The sequence below is a fragment of the Dermochelys coriacea genome, chromosome 2, assembly GCF_009764565.3.
Source record: "Dermochelys coriacea isolate rDerCor1 chromosome 2, rDerCor1.pri.v4, whole genome shotgun sequence".
Classification (NCBI taxonomy): domain Eukaryota; kingdom Metazoa; phylum Chordata; order Testudines; family Dermochelyidae; genus Dermochelys; species Dermochelys coriacea.
The window spans coordinates 254,068,085-254,092,857 of NC_050069.1; the positions used below are offsets into that span (position 1 = coordinate 254,068,085).

The following is a 24,773-nucleotide window of genomic DNA, read 5'->3' on the forward strand; positions in this document are numbered from 1 at the left end:
TTGTATTTAATCACAGAATCATTTATTTTATCAGTAAATTAACATGGCTTTAACAAGAAATTTTTTACAAAGGACAAAAGTGAAAATCAATGTCATGTAAGAAGTAACCCGAGCAATCCATTAATTGAATAAAAATGTGTGTCAGCATATAGCATCACTGTATGCTAGCTTGATCACTTGGAGTTCACTGACATGATAAACTCCTTCTGTCAGCATTATGCCCTGTACGCAGCGCACTTTGAGAAGACCTTATGTACTAAATGTTGTTTAACAGCAAAACAGAGATACTGATATGTACACTTGACCTTCAGAGTCACAACAAGGAAACCTCATCTCTTTAGCAAAAATTAGATTAAATCAGCATTTTGCAACAACCCATCAGCCACTCTGACTAGCTGCAAAATGCTTTAAAGGGAAAATGTTCTATGCAGTGTCATTGCAGCCATGTTTATCTTCAGGTATTAGAGAGACACAGAGCTCTGTGTAAGCTCGAAAGCTTGTCTCTCTCACCAACAGAATAAAAGATATCACCTTGTCTCATTACAGGGAAAATGTTAACTGTTAAGTATTCTGTGATGCATAAGTATTTCAGCTTCAATGTACATTTAATCATCAGAAACAATGACAAACAGGTAGCAAATACTTCCACGACGTGTGTATACAATTTAGGGCCCTGAGTCTTTGGGAGTGATGACTGAAAAAGGGCTGGTTTTAGTTTTCTGGTTCTTGAGGCCAGTTCCTTACCAGCCTTAACTCTGGCACAATGTAGAATAGCCTAGGCGTTGCTCTACACTATGCCAGCTAGCAGTGGCACACAAGGAGATAACTGAGAATAGCAGGAGTGCAACATTGTATTAGCTATGGCCCTCCTGCCCTTATGGGACCATTATGTGGAGTAGGAGTCAACTGTCCTGGCTCTGTGCCAGCTGAGGACTTCCCCGTGCCAAGGAAATTCTCAGCTACCTAGATCTGCGCAGCTTCCAGCTTCTTTGTGCTACCCGGTCTGATACAAAAGGGCCAGAGCACCTGGTTCTAGAAATCTAAATCAGAGGTTTTTTGTTAACTTCTCACCCTTATTCCCCCAACCCCTTCCCCCCACACACGTCTGTCACTTACATTAGAAAATAAGCACATCTGATGGAAACCTTGAGTTACTGCAGGTGCCATTACGTAATGAAGCAGTTCTGGTCAATTAACACCCTGTGATTTATCATCCTTGAAACAGGGGGGAAGCCCTGGAAAATACAATTCTTACATCCTTTCACATTATTCCCAGTTCAGCACTTCAGATAACTGTTGGAACAGCTGAATTTCCAACTAATGGGCCACAGTCCTGAGAAGTCAAATGTTTCACTTCTAATTTTAGCCCGTATTGCAAATCTAGAGCTTAAACTCATAACTAACTGCATCCTTCAATATTTTGTCCTACCTTCATATAGCCAGTCGCTGAGGCCATTGAAAATAACACCTTCCTTTCCAGTGGAGACCACTCGGATGGCTTGTTTCCCCACATGAGCACAGTAATAGATGTTATTCTCAAAGATAAATATCTAATTGGAAGGGAAAAGGAAAAGAGAACACTGGTAAGCAGAGAGTCCATTATAAAATAGTGCATTGCTTTCACAACAATCAGCGGTATATATTGATAAATCAGGTGATTTCTACAGCAACTTTTAACAAAAAAGGATCCCAAAGCCTTTTATCACTTATATTGCTAGCTCCTCAGCTGATTTAAGTTGGCATACTTCCATTGACTTTAACAGGTTTCAGAGTAGCAGCCGTGTTAGTCTGTATTCGCAAAAAGAAAAGGAGTACCCGTGGCACCTTAGAGACTAACAAAGTTAGTCTCTAAGGTGCCACGGGTACTCCTATTGACTTTAACAGAACCTATTAAAGTGTTTCTTCACTCATTACTAAAACATTGTCATCACTTTAGATAATGAAATATGGCAGTTAAACAGCAATGATCTGCAGCTTAAGGGCAAGAAGTGAAAAATACCATATCCTCCGAGTAGTTTCTGAAACATGGAGCATAGACCACTGGTTGTCTGAAGAATGTTTGCTGAGTGGAGACCTGGCTGGTCATAGAAGGCTGGTTTTCCTTGTCTGCAGATGAATGTGTTTCCTTAAAAGATAGCTGATGGTGTACTAAATACCTTTTTAATAGTGATTTCAATGCAAGATCTGGCTGTAGATGCTACAAGAATGACATATTCTCCTGAATAGGAGGGGAAGTGGGCTGTGTGACTAGTAGTGGCTTGGAAGGTGGCCCTCAAGACAATTTAGATTCTCTATTAACATGTGGCCCATATTGAAAGGGCTGTGAAATCTCCTGCCAAACCCTATTGAAATTATTGGGTAATTTTAAGTTGTCGGAAGGTAATTACCCAGACTAAAATTTGGCCAGGACATGAGCATTAATATGCATACTCTTGAGAAAGGTGACAGGGGATCCTTAATTCATAGATTCCAAGGCCAGAATGGACCACTGTGATCATCTAGTCTGTCCTCCTATAATGACAATGACTGGTCAGGACCAAAGGGCCTGACCTTGGAAACCTTTACTCACACAAGCAGCTCTACTCAGTCAGTGGGACTATCTGCGTGAGTAAAGACTACTGGCATGAGTAAAGGTTTGCAGCATCGCACCTCAAGGGTTTATGAACAGTCAAGAATTCAAGCCTACAGCTAGGCTCCTAACTAAGTATCTGGTTTGCAAAGTACCAAGCACCCACAGATCCTACTTATGTCAACAGAATCTGGTGGATGCTGGGCTCTTCTGAAAATTAGGCCTCTTATTTAGGTGTTTAAATATGGATGTAAGAGCAAAACTTAAGCACACATTCTTGAAAATCTTGGTCCTTGGCCTCAACCTTTGTCCTTATCTCTGGCTAAACGCTCTGTTTCCTGTATCACTGTCACATGCAATAAAGGGATGTTTGGGTTGTTGGGTTTTTTTGTTGTTTTCTCTGTAGCAAGTTTCATCCTTTTAAAAATAACACTCTTGCTTTGAAAAATACTATTAAACTTCATTCTACCAGGCTGCAGAGATGCAAGGCACAGAAGTATCAGCAAAGCAATTTAGTTGGAAAGACAAATTGTTAATGACATTTAATGGACATTTAAGGTTGGGATTTTTATACATTTAATGCTATTGGAACAAATGTTAAGTATCTTTTCCACGATACAAGCATGCAATTTCTTACATCATACTTATGAAAAGGTAGAACTGGAAAAAATATTTGCTTTCAATTCATGTTTCACATCCTATTACAGTAGTGTTTGAACCAGAGATGAGTTAGAAAGCTGCCAAAAGTAAGCATAGATCCTAATTTAATTTCAGCAGCTGTTATGGTGAGTTTGCCTGGGGTAAAAAGAAGAACTAAAACTGTAACTTGTTTTATTCTTTTTCAGCCTACATGAGTTTTTGAGCTAAAAAGAGCTGCATCCAATTAATGTATTCTGAAAGTAAAAATATGCTGTGACCGATATTAAATTCTCCTCTCTCTCTCCTACCTTTATTTTTATTTTTAGTATGCAGATAAAACAAATGAGAGGTACTGAGCACAGACTGTTGTATTAACTAACAATTTTGCATATGCTGAAATTTAGATGCACACAAAAAGTCAGGACTAAGCAGAATAACATACTGTAAGAAGAATACTGGATTTTTCTTTTACACTTCTAAAACCAGCACTCTCTCTCGTGGATGAAATTAAAAAAAAATCAAAGCGATTGCTGTGGTCATGAAAACTGAACACAAATCAAACTCTAAGCCACATAGAACCAGGGTACCTGATTATGATCATATCGCCATCAGTATAAATCCATTCACTAACTTCAGTGAAGCTGCTCTTGACTTACAGAGTCAAGCCCAGAGGTGTCCAAACTTTGCTCAGACATATTGTAAACTAGCAAGGAGCCCAAAGGACTACAGCTAATTTGCATCAAAGATAGCAAATTGTGGCCACTGTGCGTGTGTGTGGGCAGGAGATCTGTGTCTTCATTTGTCTGTCAAATAACTAGCACATTGTGGGTGCTACTGCAACCTAAGGAATATTAATAATGAAAAATGTTGTTGCACAGAATTTATATCGGCCTTAGAGGTGTAGGAACTCCTGTAGGTTCTGCAGTCCCAGTGGCAGAGGTAGCGGGTTCAGGGCATGGTACGTTATGGGTGTTGTACAAATTCCCTTCCTTCACTCAACCTGCTCCACAATTCCCTTGTGTGTAGGAGTGGTTCTTTAAAAAATTACATTGCTCTCCACAATAGGCCTAGCTCTCTCCAGGATAGGTCAGCTTCTAGCAACTTCCAATCTCTGCTGTGAGAGAGGCAGGACAGTCCGGTAATTATGTAACTAGCCTAGGATTTGAGACACATGGATTCAATTCCCTGCTCCACCACAGACTTCTAGTGCGACCTTGGGGAAGTCACTCTCTTTGTGCCTCAGTTCCCCATCTGTAAAATGGGGATAACAGCCCTTCCCTCACAGGAGTGTTGTGAGGATAAATGCATTAAAGACTGTGAGGTGCTCAAATACTAAGGTAATAGGGGCCACATAAGTACTTAAGATAGATAACCGCATTCATAGTTGTCTAGGATTTTGGTGATGTTGTAAGTACCAAAGACAAAGGGCAGTGCACCATTCATGGTTAGTATTATAGCTATTTATTTAGATTGTGGTAGCATACACATTGCACTAGGTTATATCCAAACCTAGATAAAGACACTTCTGAACAGAAGAGCCTCCCATAAGGGAAAGGGACAGATTACAACTGGCCTCTGGGCACTTTGCCAACCCCTTCTCTTCCCAGTGACAGGAGAGGATGGGGTTTCCCCCACACTCCCAGCTCTTATACATTCAGGTGAAGTTATTGGTTTAGACACCCATGTTTAGACACCCATATTTGAAAATTTTGGCCTTAGATTTTGACTGTTAGGCCCACCCCAACTCTTATGGAAGTTAATAGGAGTTTTTCCAGTCATATCAAAGGGAGATGGATCAAGTACTTGCAGACTTACAATGCTACATTCCCAGACAACATCCTCCTTTCTATGGTATGATGAATAGTAATGAACACAGTATATTCTGGGGGCCTTATCACTGTATAGAAAGATTCCATTTAGTCCCCTCTAGCTGAGATTTATTATTCTTTTCTGCAAAGATCATCCAATCAAGCATCCATATTAGAAGAAATTATTCAAGTGATGCAACATGTTCCTTGCTCGGAGTTTCACAGCAATTGAAACAGAAGGGCTTGCCATACTTTGTATGTTATTTACCTTTAAACAAATCTACAGGAAAAGTAAACAAAGCCGAGTAGCAATATGCTTATATTTCTTCACTTCTTGCATCTTTCAGAGCTTTGCTACACTAATCAGTGTGCACACTGCACCAGAGAGCTGCAATGGAAAATGAATACAGTATTTTTACTTTAAAGTAACTTCCATATAATTCAGAGCCAAACTGCAGCACCTCATAGAGAATTTAAAATTATCCTGCAGTGCCTTGTACCCTGAAAATGTCAACCATAATCAAGATAAAACATAACTGAAGCAGCACATAGAAGACTTCTGTATGTAGTTTATAAATTAAGAAAAAGCTTTTGAACTTCCACTATCCATCAAAAAGAAATGTCTTTACGTTATTCCATATCCCAGGTTACAGAGATGATTTTATGAAATACCATTACCATATTTTCATTTTTTTACATTAGAAGAGAAATATATCTAAAATAACCAGATTCCTTTGAATAATCAGTACATGATAAGAATTATTTGTAAAACAACATTTTATGGACATTAATTCCATACTATTTTATGCTTACTTTATAAAGTAGTACATTTCAACTCTAACATAATGCATGGAAATTAGATGGTTTGATTTGACTCCCACTGAGTTCAATGAGAGTAGACTCAAGCACTAAATTTACTGGTGCCCTTTCCTTTTTCTCTGTAAACTCAACAGCAGTGGGATTTATGTTTGTGCATTAAATGCATTATTATCCATCTTTTTACTGTGGATAGTCTATGGAAACTGCCACAATGGTAAAAAAAAAAAAAGCAGGCAAAATGTTAAGATGCATAATTAATAGCATGGAAAATAAAGCAGAACATATTATAATATTATTAACATGCTTCCATTTGGAATACTGCAATCCATTCTGGTCAACTTATTCCACAAAAGAAAATAGCAGAAACAGAGGGGGTTCATAGAAATGCAGCATGAATAGAGGCAATTAAAAACTTCCATACATGGACAGACTGAAAAGACTGGGGCAGTTTGCTCTAGAGTGGAGAAGAACAATGGGGTGGGACATAATAAAGATCCACAAACTAACAAATAACGAGGCGTCTTTGTGGCACCTTAGAGACTAACAAATTTATTTGGGCATACGCTTTCATGGGCTAGAACCCACTTCATCAGATGCATGGAGTGGAAAATACAGGAGCAGGTATAAATACATGAAAAGATGGGAGAGGTGGTAAACAGGGTAGACAGGTGACCAAATGGTGCAGAGGTGGTAGACAGAGCACTGCTATTCACCCCTTTTCAAGAACAAGAGGATATTAAATGAAACTGAGACGAAAAAAAATTTTAAATGGATAAAATGATTCCCCTCCCCATGTACAATTAACCTATGGAACTCCCTGGCACAGGTATCATCAAAGACATGAAAACCCTCTCTTATAGCAGGGTTCAAAGAATTGGGCCTCTATTTATACAGATAACAAAAACATTCACAGATACTATAATAAGGATGTTTTTTTAAAAAAATGCCAAGGGTGGAATCCTGGCTCCGCTGTAGTCAATGGGATTTTTGCCACTGACTTCAATGGGAACAGGATTTACCCCAAAAGTTCTGGAAGATAAATCCTTCACTCATCTAGGCATCAGTAAACCACTACCTGATATAAACAGGGAGAAACTATTGCTATGGGCAATTTATTCCAGAACTATCTATTGCAGGATTTCTTGCACTTTCCTTTGAGGCATCTGATGCTGGGCACAGTTGCAGACAAAATATTGGGCTAGATCAGTAGTTTTCAACCCCTGGGGGTCTGCAGACTCTGCCTAAGATTTCCAAAAGAGTCTGTACCTCCATTCAAAATTTTTTAGGGGTCCGCAAATGAAAAAAGGTTGAAAACCATTGGGCGAGAATAGATGACCAGTCTGATCCAATATGAAAACTCTGGTACTTTTCCAATGAGATAAGATTAGGCCATCTCTTCCTTCCTGCCTCAGGAAAAAGGGTGCCAAAAAGTAGCAAAAGTCCATAGGAGAAGAAGATCTATAAGAAGCATACACTCTCAGATCTAACCCCTTTAAAAAGTATTACTGTTTAAACTAACTGCAACAAATTTGCCTGATTCATTTAAAATACATCAGGGCTTCTTCATGAACATGGCTATGGAAAACTCCGATTTTTAATATTTCTGCGGTCATTCTCAGGCTTCTAAGTGCACTTTCTCTTGCTGAACTGGACCTACCATGGTATTAACAATATTAAGCTTTAGTAATGAAAACAGTGGAATAATTAGAACTTTTTGAATATGTGACATTCTATGAACCTATTGATAAGAATCTCTTTAATGTACCGTACCAGCCAGTGCTGAGCAGTGCTGTTTCATAACCTGTCTCTTTTTATAGCACTACAATCCCTGCTCCTCAAAAAAAACCCAGCACAGGTGAGTATATTTCCCAATTCCTCACAAGACAACAGAAAAATCTATTTACTCCTATGTATTTTTTACTGCTTCTATTTATTTTCCAATTTGAGGGCAGGATTCTAAGTTGATGTTCTGTTTCCCCTATAATTTCCAACATGTATAGCCTGTCAACTGAATGAGCAACATTATTCAAATTTATCACCACCAAACACAAGCCTGGTGTTTTGGCTCTTTATAGCATTATATTATTGACATTGTTACAGGGGACTTTTCATACTAGTTAGAGGGTACCTCCTGTGGCATTTTAAGCTTCTTGTTCTCCTTTTTTATTTCTCTACGTGTGCCTCATATCTGTGCGCTAATCCTGTGTTTGGAGGAAAATCATCCCCACACAGGAGCCCACTGACTTCAACAGGTCTCTGTCCAGTTTAAGCATCTGCCCTCACAGATCCAACTGAAGGATCAGGGTTTTAGTCCTGATCACATGCTTGGGCTTTGGCATTATTGAGAGTACCATACAGACCTAACTTCTTGGTATTTCTGATATTTTAAAATTGAATACCATCTCAAATCAGCCCCCAAATGCCAATACATTGAAAAGACTTTGAACTAACAGGTCCCATTAATAGTCAAGGGAAATGTATAAGCAAGTCAGCATTCTGCCCTACATCTAGACTGCGCTAGCTCCATTGCACTCTCTCTCTTGTTTTTAGCATTAATGACTCATTTTTCCCCCCTAAAGAACTCTTTTTTAAAACTGGCAAAGTAGTTTGCATGAGGAAGTCTTCTAGCACAGTGCTTCTCAAGCTATCTGATGTGGGTGACCGGCAATTTTTTCTTCCAATGTGCACGCAGACCAGCAGCCGATGGCTCGTGGACCAGTACCGGTCCGTGGACCACCACTTTGAGGAGCACTGTTCTAGCAGAATAAACAACAGATTGCTCTGTGGACTCTATACTTCCCAGAAAATGCTCACACAAATTTCATAGAGGCGGTGAAAGTTTCAGCACATACAGGCTGCGTTGTCATGATCATTTATTATTTGCATTGTGGTAGCACTAGAGACCAGAGCCAAGATCGGGGCTGCACAGTGCTAATTGTTGTGCAAACACAGAGAAAGACACAGCCCCCACCCCAAAGAGCTTACACTCTAAATAGACAGACAAAGGTATAAGGAAGGAAGTACTATTAGTCCCATTTTATCGATGGGGGAACTGAGGCACAGAGAGTTTAATAGACTTGCCAAAGGTCACCCAGGAATTCTGTGCAGAACCAGGAATTACACCTGCATCTCCTGATTCCCAATACAATGCCTTAATCACAAAATCAGCCTTCCTATAGTTATTATGTCACAATGATTAAACAATTAAGATTGGAAGTCAGGAGATTCAAATTTTAAATCCTGCTCTCCCATGAACTACCAGTCTGACCTTGGGCAAATATCTTAAAGGGGCACATCAACTTCAAAATTACACTTCTGCCTGAAAATATTTTACCTATTACTGTCACAAAGAACAGCTTCAATGAAATCATTAAAAAGAAAAGGAGTACTTGTGGCACCTTAGAGACTAACAAATTTATTAGAGCATAAGCTTTTGTGAAATCATTGTAACTAAAAGATTAGAGAAAAATAATTTTTAAAGTTTCTTTGTTCCACACATTTGGCGGCAGTCTGTTTTTACTGTTCTGTCAGTTACGCATGTGAGAAATCCCACAATTGGATATTGAACAAGGCTTCATCAAAAACCATAGGAACACAGGACTGGAAGGGACTCCAGGATCGAGTCCATTTCCAGCTATCTCAGGCAACCCAGTCACATAAAAACTAGTTGGGAGGCTATTCAAGAGCCTTGCTCCTCTAATAGTTAGAAATCTTCTTATAATGTCCAGCCTAAATTTATTCATGATCCATCTATGTTGGTGCCAGCATTGTCCTTTAGCTTACACAGCTCGTCTCCCTCCCTTGTGTTTACCCCCTCCTCCAATGTATTTTTAGGGAGCAATTCTGGCATTGGCCACTGTCGTAAGACAGGATACTGGGCTAGATGAACCTTTAGTCTGATCCAGTATGGCCGTTCTTATGTTCTTAATCAGATCCCTTCTCAGCCTTCAATTTGTCAGACTAAATAAACCAAGCTCTTTTAGTTTCCTCTCATAAAATAGGCTCTCCAGTCCCCTGATCATCCTAGTAGTCCTTCTTGCACCTGTTCCAGTTTGAATTAATCTTTCTTAAACATGGGTGACCAGAACTGTACACAGTATTCCAGATCAGGTCTTACCAATGCCTTATAGAGTGGTATTAATACGTCTCTATCTGTACTGGAAATAACTTACTTAATACATCACAGGAAACACTTCAGCATTTTCTGTTAACTTATTTTAGCCAACCATATAAGAGCAAAAATGTTAGGCCCTCTGAGGTTTTTGAGTTCAACTGTGTAACTGTTATGTTCTTATTTATATATGGTCTCCCTCACTGCAGCATCTGAAAGCCATTCAAACATTAACAGATATATCCTCACATACCCCTCTCCTGGAAGGTAGGGAAATATTATCCCCTTTACACACACTAAGTGACTTGCCCTAAGTCATCTAGGAAATCCGTGGCAAAGCCACGTCTTGGGCCAGGTCCTTATCCTCATAGACACTTAACCTAACTATCTGACTCTCTTATTTCTGCAAAGCTGGGGCCTGAACTTGCTTGCACTGAACTCCATGGATGTTTTGCCACTGAGTTCAGCTGGAGCAAGATTGGGTCCCATGGCTGCATATGAAGAACAGGCTGTCTCGAGATTTCTAGTGCTTCCCACTTCCAGTCAAATACTCTGATGATAGCCTGTCTCGGGTATTTTGGCTTTTCCACTCCTGAATGAAACCTGGAAGCACAGGATACATCGACACTGCAGTTAAAAACCCATGGCTGGCTTGGAGTCACGGAGCTCTGGCTAATGGGCTGTTTAAGTGTGATGTAGATGTTCAGGCTTGAGCTGGAGCCCAGGCTCTAGGATGCTGTGATGTGAGATCCCAGGGCTCGGGCTACAACTCGAGCCCAAACATCTACATTGCAATTAAACAATCCCTTAGCCCAAGCCCCATGTGCCTGAGTCAGCTGGCACAGGCCAGCTGCGGGTATCCAACTGCAGTGTAGACGTACCCACAGAGGCCCATGAAAATGAAAAACAATGAAGAGAAAAAGGTCCTTGCTGTTTTGTTTTGGTGACAGATTTAGAGCTTGCCCATCATTGCCCATAACGCACCTTGAGGCACATCAGAGAATCACGAGTGCTTTTACTTTGGGGTACAAAAGAAATCTTACAAATATTGTACCGAAAATGTCCTGTCACTTTGCCTTTATTAGTCTCCCATCAAAGACAGCACTATACACCTATATGATCAACTAGCAATCAGTTGTAAAGCCTGTTGCTGATTGAGTATGCATTATTTAATGAGCACTTCACTGATGTGTCTTTTCTTCTGGATCTACAAAACAATCCAACCTTTGATGTTCAGCTGGCTTCTATTAATACATTCTGCTGCTGGTGTTGTTCTTTATGCATTTGACACAATTATGCCAGATCTTATAATTTCTTCAGATAGATTACAACAAAATTGTAACATTGGTTTTCACTGACAAAATTCAATACTAATGAGCATGACTTTTGCTGACTCCTAGCATTTCCAATTAGCTTTTCAAGATTGTTGTTTAAATTTGACAGCTGGGGGGGAAATAAGTTTTGAAAATGGAGGTAAGACATCACAGTTCCAGAAATTATCTATTTTTTTTTTACCAAAATGGTCAATTTTTTGCATGGTAGGAAAGAGAAATATAACAGATTAAGATGGAGGTGTGGGATGGAGGGGATTTTCAATGGTATTTATGTTTCTTTATAAACTACATAGTCCAGCCTTCCACAAGCATCTTCATGGGTGGTCCCATGCAAATCTTCCATGTGATCAATCACATATTGATAATTTCACTGAGATCAAAGTCACAACCCTTCATTCTGAGATTTAGCTCTGAAACCCCCATTTATGTTAATTGAAAGTCCGGTGGCTAAATTGCTCCTTAGCAAGAAGAGAATATGGAGGACTGCAGTTGTTTCTGAGGGAACAGTGTATAGTTCCATAGCTTACTTTAGTCCCTCTGGACCCATATACTGCCTAGAAAGGTGATGTTTAGACTGGTATCTGGAAAGTGCCAGTATTAAAATGAGGGTTTGGAATGTTAACCAAAGCCCAAATGCAGTTTGGATACAAAGCCAAACAGCCAAGATGGCTGAAGTAGCAGAACTGATCTTGCAAAATTTCCTACTCTCCTTCCCAGCCCCTTACAGATCCTGCCACAACTCCAAAAAGGGAAGGAAATAGTCTCCTCAGTTCTCTTCACCCAGGCATCCACAATTAGAAAGTTGGACAAGTTCAGACCGGAAATAAGGTGTACATTTTTAATGGTGAGAGTAATTAACCACTAGAACTAGTAGATTCTCTATCACTGACAATTTTTAAATCAAGGTTGTATGTTTCTCTAAAAGATCTGCTCTAGGAATTATTTTGGGGAAAGTTCTATGACCTGTGTTACACAGGAGGTCAGACTAGATGATCATAGTAGTCCCTTCTGGCCTGGGAATCTACAAAACCTTGGGGGTTGGGGACCCTCAGGCCTCCAACTATTCTCTGGGATTTCAGGAGCACTGCCTAGTTGCTCCACCTCTACTTTGTACCAGAGGAGATGGGAGAGCTGTCAAATCAGGTCAGAGCCACAGAAGGACTTCTGGAATCTCTAGTGCAGCCCCTGGTGGCAGAGGCTGCAGGAAGGAAGGAGAGCAAGTGTGTCACATGAAATCTGGGCTGAATTCCCAGTTCTGACACTGACTTTTGTGTAAGCTCAGGTAAATAATTTAATGTCTCTGTGCCTCAGCTCCCTATCTATAAGAGTAGGTGAGGAGTTGCATTGAGTCATATTTGTGAGATGCTCTTACCCTGCAGCAATGATGAGAGGAGGGGGATCTTCCCCACAAATGACCAGATAGAAATAGGGGGAGAAGGATAGCTGCATGGCCCTGGGAGCTTACCCTGAAGATAGAAGGCACTAATGGTGGTGGAGGCTGGTCAACTGGTACCAACAAAGACTTCAGGGATGGAGAAAGATTACTTCACCCCTCCCTAAGGCTTTTAATAGTGAATGGTAAAGACAGGGCAGCAGGGCAGGTTCTAAGGGCAAGGCAATGAAATGCTTCAAAACTCAGAAGACAGCACTAGAGATTGATGTGTGCACGAATCCCACGGGGTGATCCGCAAACAAATCAAAAGCAGCATGCATGTCTCCTTGTTTGTGCTTCAAGGCTTACATGTGATTAGCATCAGCAGCCTCAGAAATTAAATGCTTGGGTGTCAATACAACACAATGAGCTAGAAATGGCTCCAGTCGCAGCTACTATACAAGACAAATGGAAGCACTGTCAGACAGACTGTTTAAACATCTGTCGGTAGAGAAATGGCAGAACATTTACCATATTCAAATGGAGCACAATCCATGATAACTTAGGGAAAGATCTTTGAGGTTTCCAGTATCTCTTATAATAGACGTTTAAGGGTCAAATTCTGCTCTCAAATGCACGAGGGCAACCAAGGGAAGAATTCTGATTCAGAATGGGTGAAAAATAATTCAATCAATTCAACTATTTATTTTTGTATTACAGGAGTGCGGAGGGGCTCCAATCAGTTCAGAGCACCATTGTGCTAGGTGCTGTACTACCACATAGTAAAAGACTATTACTCTTCCTAAGAGCTTATAATTTTAGTTTAAGATAAGACAGAGCAGTAAGGTAAAAGCAATCAACCTGGGCACAGGTGGAAAGGGAGATCAGGGTAACAGTAATATGAGCTATTTTAATATGCTAGCTGTGTCAACAACTTATGAGTACAGTGCATTTTTTGTTGGCTTGTAAGTTAATATGGCCAAATAAATATACCACCAGTAGCAACCATAGCTGTAGGATGTATGGTAAAGTAAGTTTTAATGAGGGATTTGCAGGAGGACAGGGAAGTGGCCTTACACATTTTTTTTCTTTTGTAAAAGAGCTTGATTTTAGAAAAAGAACATATGTAAACAAATAGCCTATAGGTAACAATATTAATCTATGAAACATTTTCTGTAAAACCTCACATACTATACTTCAGCACCTGTGATGCTAAGGTATTTCTAAGGATGTACATCTGCTTTTATTCTTATTAAGACACACATCCTGGAAGTCCATTTTAATAGTTTTCAGAGTAGCAGCAGTGGCTGCATTGACAGCTTGAAAGCACTTTTCACAAGAGCTTCTAAGACAGCTTTTTGAAATCAGAAGGATTTGTGACATGCAGCATTTTTCAAAGTTCTTCTGTGAGAATCCATAACTATCAAAACTGATATGCATGATACCTAGTCATATATCAGATCCAGCAAGAGCAAGTTCATGGAACTCTATGACCTGGCATTATCATCAAAGTTCTCCCTCTCAGATCATGCCTGAAGAGGAAGCATTTTTATCCTGGCACTCCCAGGCTAGTCCGTGTATATTATTTTAATGTTCTCCACATGCCTCTGCAAGTTTCTTTTAATTTTAGATATTTCATCATTATAGATTGCAGTGGATTTCACATTTATATTTTGTGAGCAAGCTGTTCCATAAACTGTATGAATCCTAATCAGTCCTATAATTTTAGGTATCCAGCCACATAAACAGATATAGTACTTTTGGAAATTTCTAAAAAAATATGCTGTTCTGTTTTCTTTCTTGCAGAACTGAAAAGAGAGTTTTATGCTATATCTTATAATAGAAACACAGCTGACTGAAATTCCCTGTCCCGGTTTCTAATATGGTTATTTTAATTTATAACTGCCTTGTTACATTATTTGAAGTCTATATATGTAAGTGTGCCCTTTAGTATGGAACTCTGATTGTGCTTTTAAGTTCTGCATGATGGATTACCTTGTTGTTCTGTAACCTAATAGCAGTGACGGCTATGTAAGGCACCATTGTAAATTAGATTTTGTCATCTGGGATGATACACTGTTTCGTTGAAAATATTTTATTACATTATAATGTCTGACTAAGAAGAAAGCATTTTCTAGTGGTTAGCATACAGAACAGAGAGTTGAGATTCTGGCTCCTTCATCAACATGCTAAATGATCTTGGACAATTCATGTGACATCCCTTGCAAACAAAGTAATTAGAAATGGAAATCACCTACGTCTGTTAGGTCAACTTGCTAATTTCATTCAGTTGTTAGTCTTAGCTTGTTCCCTAAGGTATATATTTTGTGTGGTTTTGTCCAGTTTGGTTCTGATTGCACCTAATGAAGGTGAGGCCTCCACTACTGTCCTTGGAAGACTATTCAACAATCCATTCAATTTCACTCTTTCGTTCCATTTGGTCTATCCTGTCAACAACAGCTGTTATGATAATATACTAAGTCAATGCTCTTTTGGTTACAGTTAAGATTGTATTTTACCCCTCTTGGTAAAGGGGACAATTTTAATGCTGCAAAATAGCAACTTTCAAGGGGCAACATTGAATTTCATAAACACTTACTTTAAAGGCCAGCTTTGACCCAACTACTTCTTCATAAAGTGCTAGAAATACTTCTACACAGACCCAAAGAAAGAACTGGCATTATATTTCAGGCCTGTTGGACAAAACCGTTACCCACCTATACTATCACTGCTATTCTTTGAGATGTGGGTGCAGACATGTATTCCACTTAGGTGTGCGCATGCCCAGCACGTTGAAGCTGGAGAACTTTGACTAGCAGTTCCAACAGGGCCTATGTTTGGGCTATCTGACCCTTAGCTTCTCTCCTGTATATTTAAGATAGTATTACCCGGATGCCTCCTTTCCACCCACCCCCAGCTCAATTCCTTCACACTGAAGTTTGAAAGTAGAGATTCTGATACAGAGGGGATGGAGGGTGGGTCATGGAATACACATCTGCACCACCATCTCAAAGAACAACAAGTAGTAACAATTTTTTCTTCTTCCAGTGGTTGCAGATGTATATTCCACTCAAGTGATTCATAAGTGGTACTCAGAGAAGGTGGGTCTCGGAGTCTACTTAAACAATGAAAGTTTGCATCTGACCTAGACACAGTGGTAATAGCATAGTGCTTGTTAACAGTATGTATGGAAGACAGATAGCAGCCCTAAAAATGTCCAATATTGAAACATCACTGAGGAATGTTGTTGATACCACTGGGGCTCTTGTCAAATAAGCCCATAATCTCTGCGAAGGTGTGGTCTGAACAACTTCATATGGGTGAGGAACTGTGTACACTGCTCCAATCACTTGGCTACAGAACGCTATGCAGAGAATCTTTTCCTCCACCCCTGCTCATTTGCCCTAGGTCCCTGTCTGTCTACATCAGCTGGCTGCTAGGCTTCAGATTTGCCCCATAATGTTTCATTTAAACAGGACAGATTTAGCCGTTACGGAAAGGCTACCTTTTTCTCCTTGTTCCTAACAAGCAAACCAAACCAAACTAATTACATATAGCAGACTGCAGCTCAGTATTGATTCAGATGTCATCGCAATGGAAAATATAAGAGAACAACAGCATGAAAAATTAATGATGCAGAATCTATGATTTAATGCTGGAAACAAACATACCTACAGTATTTAGATTCTCACTGCAGATCAGAGGCCCTGTTGGATTAGAAGCAACAAGAGATGATTCACTTACTCCTGTGAAAGAGGTCTCCCTCACTTGATATCTGCTTGGCACTTCCGCCTGGAACTAAGCAAGACAGACAGGCTTGAATTCAGGCAAGCGGACAGAAGCTAATTAGAGGAGTCAGTCCAGTTTAGTTCCAGGTACCATCACTTAATCAGCATTCTGCCACTGAAAAACCCAGCTAGCTGGGTCACTTACTAGTGCTGAACTAATTCAATGCCAGCCGTATGGAGAAATTAAAGAGGCATGATCTAGTCCTGTGCAGTACCTTTTGTGATTCAACTCTTCAATATATACATGAACTCCTGTTTTAGTCTTATCCACATTGCACTTTCTATACAGTGCCATTAATTACAGGGAGCTGTTCACCTGCATTGATGTTCATTGCTTGAGGGTTTCTACAAAACCTTAACCTGCCTCTGGCTGACGTATGTTGCTTTTTTTTCCTGGCATAAGAATTTCAGTGAATTTGAGACTTCTTCTTGGAATTACTACAGCTTCCATCATCATCATCATAAATTTGTTTAGCACTGACTTCATGCTCAGCGCTGTACAAGGCACAAAAGTAAAAACCAAAGAGCTTACATTTGAAAAGCTCCATTGTCTTCTGTGGAAATGCAAGAGGGATGAATTTTGACCATCCTGTGGATTTCTAATAAACTCCAGAGCAAAAAAAAACTGTTTAGCTGCTAGGGTTTAAAAAGACAGTGGAAATGGCAAAGAACAGACAGGGCTGGGAGCACCAGCACAAATCATCTATCTTCAGCCTAGAATAAGTAGTATAATCGGAAGAAGAGAGAACATTTGGATTATAACTCCTGGCCACAGGACTCCACAGCATTCTCCCCCAGCATTTGATATGTGACTGTATCATGAATATCTATTTGGATAGACAGTTATGAATTCTCACAGAAGAAATCTGAAAATAGCAACATATCAGAAATCCATCTGATTTCAAAATGGGAGTTGAACAACTCTTGTGAAAAGTGCTTTCAACTTGTTGAGGCACATTTTGCAGGTACTATTTCTAAGCATAATGACAGGTTTCAGAGTAGCAGCAGTGTTAGTCTGTATTCGCAAAAAGAAAAGGAGTACTTGTGGCACCTTAGAGACTAACAAATTTATTTGAGCATAAGCTTTCGTGAGCTACAGATCACTTCAAAGCTTATGCTCAAATAAATTTGTTAGTCTCTAAGGGGCCACAAGTACTCCTTTTCTATTTCTAAGCAGACTAATTACAGAAGCCCTATTGCTTGTGCCTTAGCCAGAAGAGCAGTAGCCATACACGTTCTTAGGGCAAACATTTCAAACCTGTGTGTGCATGTGAATGTAGTCACCTAAATCCCTATTTAAGTACTTAGATAAAAATGGCCAATTTCCACTTCATTCCTTGGGCACCTTTATTCCAGTGCCTAAATGTGAATTTGAGCCCTGGCGACACTCTCACTCCTAAAGGTGGTTCCCTAGGCCAGAGCTGAAACAAGTTGGCAGGGAAGCCTGGCCTGCTGCAGCTCATATTATACCTGTCCTGTGTATAAATAGAGGGCTTTAGTCTCACATCATTCAAGATCTCTGAATTCACCAAGGGGGACATTTGTCTGTGCTGATGATTCTCATAAGGGCTATGTACCATCGAAGCCTTGTGTGAGACCTCTGCACAAGGCTGAATTTCACCCTAAAAACTTAACGTTACAAACAGAGAGAGAGAGAGAAAATAATCCAATAGGAACAATTTATAGGGGCTTCTGTGCCAGACAGAATAGCACTTGAATCTAGAGAGAAGGAAGGTAGAGAGAAGGAAGATGGGTCATGGGTACCAATATCTGTGGGATGAAGGGAAGAAGAATTCCTGGAAGACAGGCATAAATGAAATAAGGCAAAGATGCCACAAATAAACAGATTATCCCATGATACTTCTAGTGCCATCTACCATCAAGCTCCCCACATCTCTAGAAAATCGCATCTCAATAGTTTGACAGAAATACAGATTATCAATTTAAACCTAGCTAGCAATGTACTGTTACTAGCTGAAGGATGGTGGTGTGACACTGGAGAAAGGGTGAAGGCTACAGGGTGAGTGATGAAAGAGATTGATTCTCTATTGCCCTGCACCTTGTGAAGTCATTTACACCTGTGGAAAGTGAACATAACACACTACCATTTTGATATAGCACTGCTTTGCATTTACTTTGCCCAGGCAGAAATGATCACACAGGATGCAGGACGATAAAGAATCAGGCCCATTAAGTCACCAGTATTTAAGTAATATCTTCTCAGCTGAGACTTATTACAGCATCCAATGACATTAACGAGAGTCCTTCTATTGACTCCCCTAGTGTTGGGCTAGTGGCTGATTTTTACACCAGTCTGGTAGTACACACTGCCTTGCTTTTATCTGTTAGTAGATTTTTCATTTTCAAACAGAGGAGGAAGAGTTGTTGTGAAACATTTGTTTCAAAAGGTCAGAAGTGAAATACATTTGCACTTTGGTTTTGTAACTCAAATAGATTTTCTCAGCTATAGTATTTTTTGTTATCTAGATAGCTCCACTGGTGCTCATGGCACTTTGCAGAGATGAGTAAGAAGTTCCTATAAATTGATCCTATGGACCATGCCCTAAGGAGTTTTTAATCTAAACCAGGCAGGTAACGTAACAGGAAAAGACAAAAGAAAACATGGGCAAAGGGAAATTGCTCCTGGGAAAGGATTTTTACAAAGAATGCAGATCATTTAGTTTGTTACTGTTTCAGCTCTCTCTCTGTCTCTCTCTCTCTTTTTAATATAATTAGGCACACAAGACAGAGTAATAGCTGACAGCATTGTAGCTGATGTTAGTGACTGAAAGCTCCTCCAGGAGGAATGTGAAGAAAGGGTTTTAAAAAAATAGCCACAGAAAGCATAAACCACTGGAGCCAGATCCTCCACTCCCATTGCCCTAAAGCAGCACACACAAGCTGGAAAGCTGTGCTGAAGGGGGAGACAACCTTCCTCTCAACACAGGGGAATCCTCAGCTGGTGCAAGGCCAGTGCAGCTGGCTTCACATCACCTGTCCCTTCCAATCCATTTAAGAGAAGAGAAGGAAGGAGGTGGGCAGAAGGGGATGGTGATCTGACAGAGTCCTGGCCTGCATAACAGTTGGCTCCAGCTGATCAGGGCTGGCATTCGGGGCAGGCAACAAGGCTGTCCGTCCTAAGCACTAAATCATCATATTCAGGGCTGCCAAATCTGCAGTTATTTGTCAAGTTTTTTTGCATACACTTTTGGGATATTCCAATATTCCACATGAGGACTGACTACAAGCTGTTAAGAACAGTATCCCTGATGAGGCCACGGCACACCTGGTGGCTGAGCTTTGTGACTTTGTCCTCATCCACAACCATTTCAGATTTGGGGATGACTTATACCTTCAAGTCAGTGGCACTGCTATGGATACCTGCATGGCCCCACAGTATGGCAACATTTTTATGGCTGACTTTGAACAACGCTTCCTCAGCTCTCGTCCCCTAGCATCCCTCGTCTACTTGCACTATATTGATGACATCTTCAACATATGGGCCCATAGGAAAGAGGCCCTTGAAGAATTCCATCTGGATTTCAACAATTTCCATCCCACCATCAACCTCAGCCTGCACCAGTCCACATAAGAGAGCCTCTTCCTGCACACTACAATGCAAATAAGTGAAGGTCACATAAACACCACCCTATACCAGAAATCTACTGACCGCTATACTTACCTACATGCCTCCAGCTTCCATCCAGGACACATCACACAATCCATTGTCTACAGCGAAGCCCTAAGATACAACCGAATTTGCTCCAATCCCTCAGACAGAGACAAACACCTACAAGATCTTTATCAAGCATTCTTAAAACTACAGTACCCACCTGGGGAAGTGAGGAAACAGATTGACAGAGCGAGACACTTATGCAGAAATCACCTTCTACAGGACAGGCCCAACAAAGAAAATAACAGAACACCACTGACCATCACATACAGCCCCCAACTAAAACGTCTCCAGCACATCAACAATCTACAACCTATCCTGGAAAATGATCCCTCACTCTCACAGACCTTGGGAGGCAGGCCAGTCCTCACTTACAGACAGTCTCCCCAACCTGAAGCAAATACTCACCAGCAACTACACACCACACCACAGAAACACTAACCCAGGAACCAATCCCTATAGCAAACCTCATTGCCTACTCTGTCCCCATATCTACTCTAGCGACACCATCAGAGGACCCAACCACATCAGCCACACCATCAGGGACTCATTCACCTGCACATCTACTTATGTGATATATGCCATCATGTGCCAGCAATGCCCCTCTGCTATGTTCATTGGCCAAACCGAACAGTCTCTACGTAAAAGAATAAATGGACACAAATCGGACATCAGGAATGGTAACATACAAAAGCCAGTAGGAGAACACTTCAATCTCCCTGGACATTCTATAACAGATTTAAAAGTAGCCATACTTGAACAAAAAAACTTCAAAAACAGACTTCAAAGAGAAATTGCAGAACTAAAATTCATTTGCAAATTTAACACCTTTGATTTTAGCTTGAATAGGGACTGGGAGTGGCTGGCTCATTACAAAAGCAGCTTTGCCTTTTCTGGAATTGACACCTCCTCATCAATTATTGGGAGTGGACTACATCCACCCTGATCGAATTGGCCCTGTCAATACTCGTTCTCCACTTTTAACTCCCTTCCCTTCATGTGTCATTATATAATGCCTGCATTTGTAATTTTCACTTCACGCATCCGAAGAAGTGGTGTTTTACCCACGAAAGCTTATGCTCAAATAAATTTGTTAGTCTTTAAGGTGCCACCAGACTTCTTGTTACTTTTGGGAGAGTGACTTGGTGAGTGGGGGTGGGTGGGTAGAATTAAAAACATTCCCCCCATCCCCGGGTGACAAAACACTTAATGGCGGCCCTACAGCTGACACAGCTTGGAGCAGATCTAAGTCACTCCAAAGGCCATTTTGGGCTTCCATCAGGCCAGGATTGGGGGAGCAGAAATGAGGCTCACAGGTAGCCATCTTCCCCCATCCCTTCACTGCTCTCAACTGCACCAAGTATAAGCTCAGCACAGCTGCAGACTCAGCCCATGGAGTTTATGAAGACTCAAGTGAATTAAATAATCCAATAGTCTGTTCTCTTCTTAATGTGTGAGAGACTGGGCATAACTCTCAGAACCTTACCAACCTTTTTCAAAGAGAAAAAATAGATCCTTTGGTTTTGGAGTCTGGATTGCTTCCCTGTGAGAAGGCATTATGTCCACTGGGAAGCAGGTGACCATTATACACTGGTGCAGTTTAAGAAGTTTTGGAATATTGAATAAGGAGCACAGAATGTTTTTTTCCATCTTCTTTATCCTGCCCTATTTTCCTGGGCATCTATGCCTCGATATGTTACTGATTTGTTTTATGTAATTGGAGAGTCTACATTAGTGCATCTCAAGGCCTGACTACATACTTGAATTTTTTTAAAACAACAACAATATTGTGTTTAAAAGTCTAAAATTATTTAGCTTGGCAAGGAACAGAGCAAAAATAGCAATAAGCTAGAGGTATAAAAATGCACAGTATATATAAAAGCAGAGGTGAAAGTAAGCCAGTACACCCCGTACTGGCAAGAGCCGGTGCACAGTACTGGGGCAGCCTGGCTTCCCCAGTGGCTGGAGCCCCAGGCCCTTTAAATTGCCTCCAGAGCCCCGCTGCTGGAGCCTGGGGTAACGGTCGCGGGCTCCGGCAGCTATTTAAAGGGCCTGGGGCTCCCCTGCTTCAACTGCCCGGGCCCTTTAAATAGCCACTGGAGCCCTGCCGCTGCTACTCCAGGGTTCCAGAAGCTATTTAAAGGACCGGGGCGGTAGAAGCAGGGGAGCCGTGGGCCCTTTAAATAGCCCTGGGTTAGCGGGGGCTCCAGGGGCTATTTAAAGGGCCGGGGTGCCAGCTGCCTCTGCCGCCCCGATCTTTTAAATAGCCGCTGGAGCCCCACTGCTTCCCCAGGGCTCCGGCGGCTATTTAAAGGGCCAGGGTGGTAGAAGAGAGGAGCCCAGGCCCTTTAAATAGCCCCCGGAGCCCCGGGCTGCTGCTGCTACCCCGATGGGGGGCACTTACTTTACAAGTGGGCTGGGGCTGGCTCTAATCCCCTCAACCCCGCCCCTTCCACCCTAGGCCCTGCCCCTTCTGGGGGCCAGAGCTGGCCCCAGAATACCGGTAAGTCACTTGACTTACTTTCACGCCTGTATAAAAGATTCGACTTAACTCACCTCAGAATACAAGGACAAAAATACAACTAAATTAGAAGACAACATATTTAGAAGGGGCAAAAAGAAATACTGTTTTAATGAAACACATAATTAGCTTGCTGTTCCAGGAGGCTGTTGATGTAAATATCTTTGCAAGAGTCATAATGGGGTTAGACACTTATATATAAAAGAATATCTGCACTTACACTAGTCAGGATAAAGACTACCAATCCTAATACATTAAACCCCTGATTCCACTCTTCCTGAAGTCAATGGAAAAAAGTCCCATTGGCATCAGTGATGCAGGATCAGGCCCTAAATGATCACCTGTGAAGAGAGAAAGAGATTTTGTCTCATGTTGTATCTTAAACAATTGGGGAGGTATGATATGGAATTTGTTCATTTCTCCATGAAGGATTTATTATAGGCTGTTGGTAGAGACAAGATATTGAACTGAATGGAGGGTCAGTCTGGGTTTTGGTATGGCTATGTTCCTTTTTCTAAGATGCAAATTAATTGCCCATTGTGGAATCCCCATTGATGGAGATTTTAAAGAATAGTTTGGACAAACACCTTTCAGGGATAGTCTCGGTCCTCGACGCCTGTCTCAGTACAGAGGGCTGGCCTTGATGACCATCAAATAAATCTAAAGTAATTGGTAGCATTACACTATGATTCTAGGAGTGAATAGCAGGTAACTATAGTGATCGACCCCAGCAGAAAATCTGTTGAAGAAAGGAAGATACTCTCATGACATAGGAAATGGCCAAGCACAATTCAGGTTGCCTTGTCTTTCAGATTAGAAGAGTCCAGGTTTTGTTATGCTTTGAACAGCTCACTTCGTACTAAAATAAAAATTAAACAGTTAAGTAACTGGAAAAAAACCCTTCTTTTGTTCTATTCTGCAATTTTTTTAAAGGCAGTTCCTTATTAATGAAAATGTCTTTACACATATGGCATTACAAGCTTTCCTCTTTCAGTGTTCTCATTCTTGGGTTAAAGGTCCCCACCAGTACCTTATTGTTTATACCTTATAAAAAGTGCCACATTTTTACCTCTGGAAGCAGCCATCTGCTATTTATCAGCACAAAATGTATGTATAGCACAGGAAGCCAACAGAATGAGGCTCACCAAGTCATTTCACTCAGGTCACCAAAAAAAGTTTATTCTTATAAGACAGCAAGATGTTCTCAAGAAGACTGTCAGCAGATTCTTCACACCTTGGGAACTGTAGAGCCTGATTCTCCACACCAGTGGAAATCAAGAGCAACTCCACTGAGGCCAATGGAGTTACATCAGTGTGAACAGCCCACATTTCCACTAGTCGGGAGTCCAAAGCGTTCTCTCAACCCAAATCTCACATGTGCCAGTACAATCCACACCACAATGGCCACAAGGTCAACATACTGAAGGCGTCCAATGGTACACATGACAGATGGAGTGAGAGAAGGGTGTGTGAGTGTGTGCAGTGAGAAGAGGAATCTCTTTCTAATCATTTTTCACATGTGGGAAAACCCCTGCCTCAGTATTGCTAGGTTCTTTGTGCAGTAACTATTAGGCCTGCAGCTGCGTCACAGCTGACTTTTCTGGTGAAGCAGAAGACAAGTGTTATTCCTGTGTCTCCTACAAGCTGCAGTGCTGAAGAGAGGACTTACACACCAGCAGTGGCAGCTGCTACCATTTCTTTGTCATGAACCACAGTAGTACCTAAGGCTCCTTCAGTGTTTTGGAAGCCATCTTCCTTCCAGCAATGCCACATATTGAACATTTTGACAGCTAGCCTGTGAGAACATTTCTTGAGAGGAAAACAAGTGTGGTTCCCCTGTCTACTTTTCAAGCTTAATTTTCTGTGTAAAAGCCCATTTGAATGTGCAGTAGCACAAATGCCTCTAGCAGATAACAAATCCTTAGAACTGGCTACAAACACTTTCTCCCAGAAGGTACGATTTCAACACGAGAGGTGTTAAGTTCTCTAGAGAACGCTATCAAAAACATTTATGGCTTCCTCCTCCTGCTCTACCGCACGGAAAGCCTATCAGACTGCAAGCAAAGGTTAAAACAGGCTTTTTATAAAAGCAAAAACATCACGGCTTCACTGCCTGCTTAACAGAACTTGTGGCTGCCC

The 24,773-nt window shown here is 41.0% G+C and overlaps 1 protein-coding gene across 7 annotated transcripts in view; it reads right to left on the reverse strand.

Annotated features, from left to right (window-relative positions):
• Positions 1 to 24,773, reverse strand: part of DPP6 (dipeptidyl peptidase like 6) — an 868,888-nt gene that overhangs the window by 139,621 nt on the left and 704,494 nt on the right. For all 7 annotated transcript variants that reach the window (XM_038391573.2, XM_038391575.2, XM_038391569.1 and 4 more), the window contains exon 8: positions 1,430 to 1,550. In XM_038391573.2, the coding sequence (XP_038247501.1) occupies positions 1,430 to 1,550 (121 nt within the window). The remainder of the gene's footprint in view (positions 1 to 1,429; positions 1,551 to 24,773) is intronic.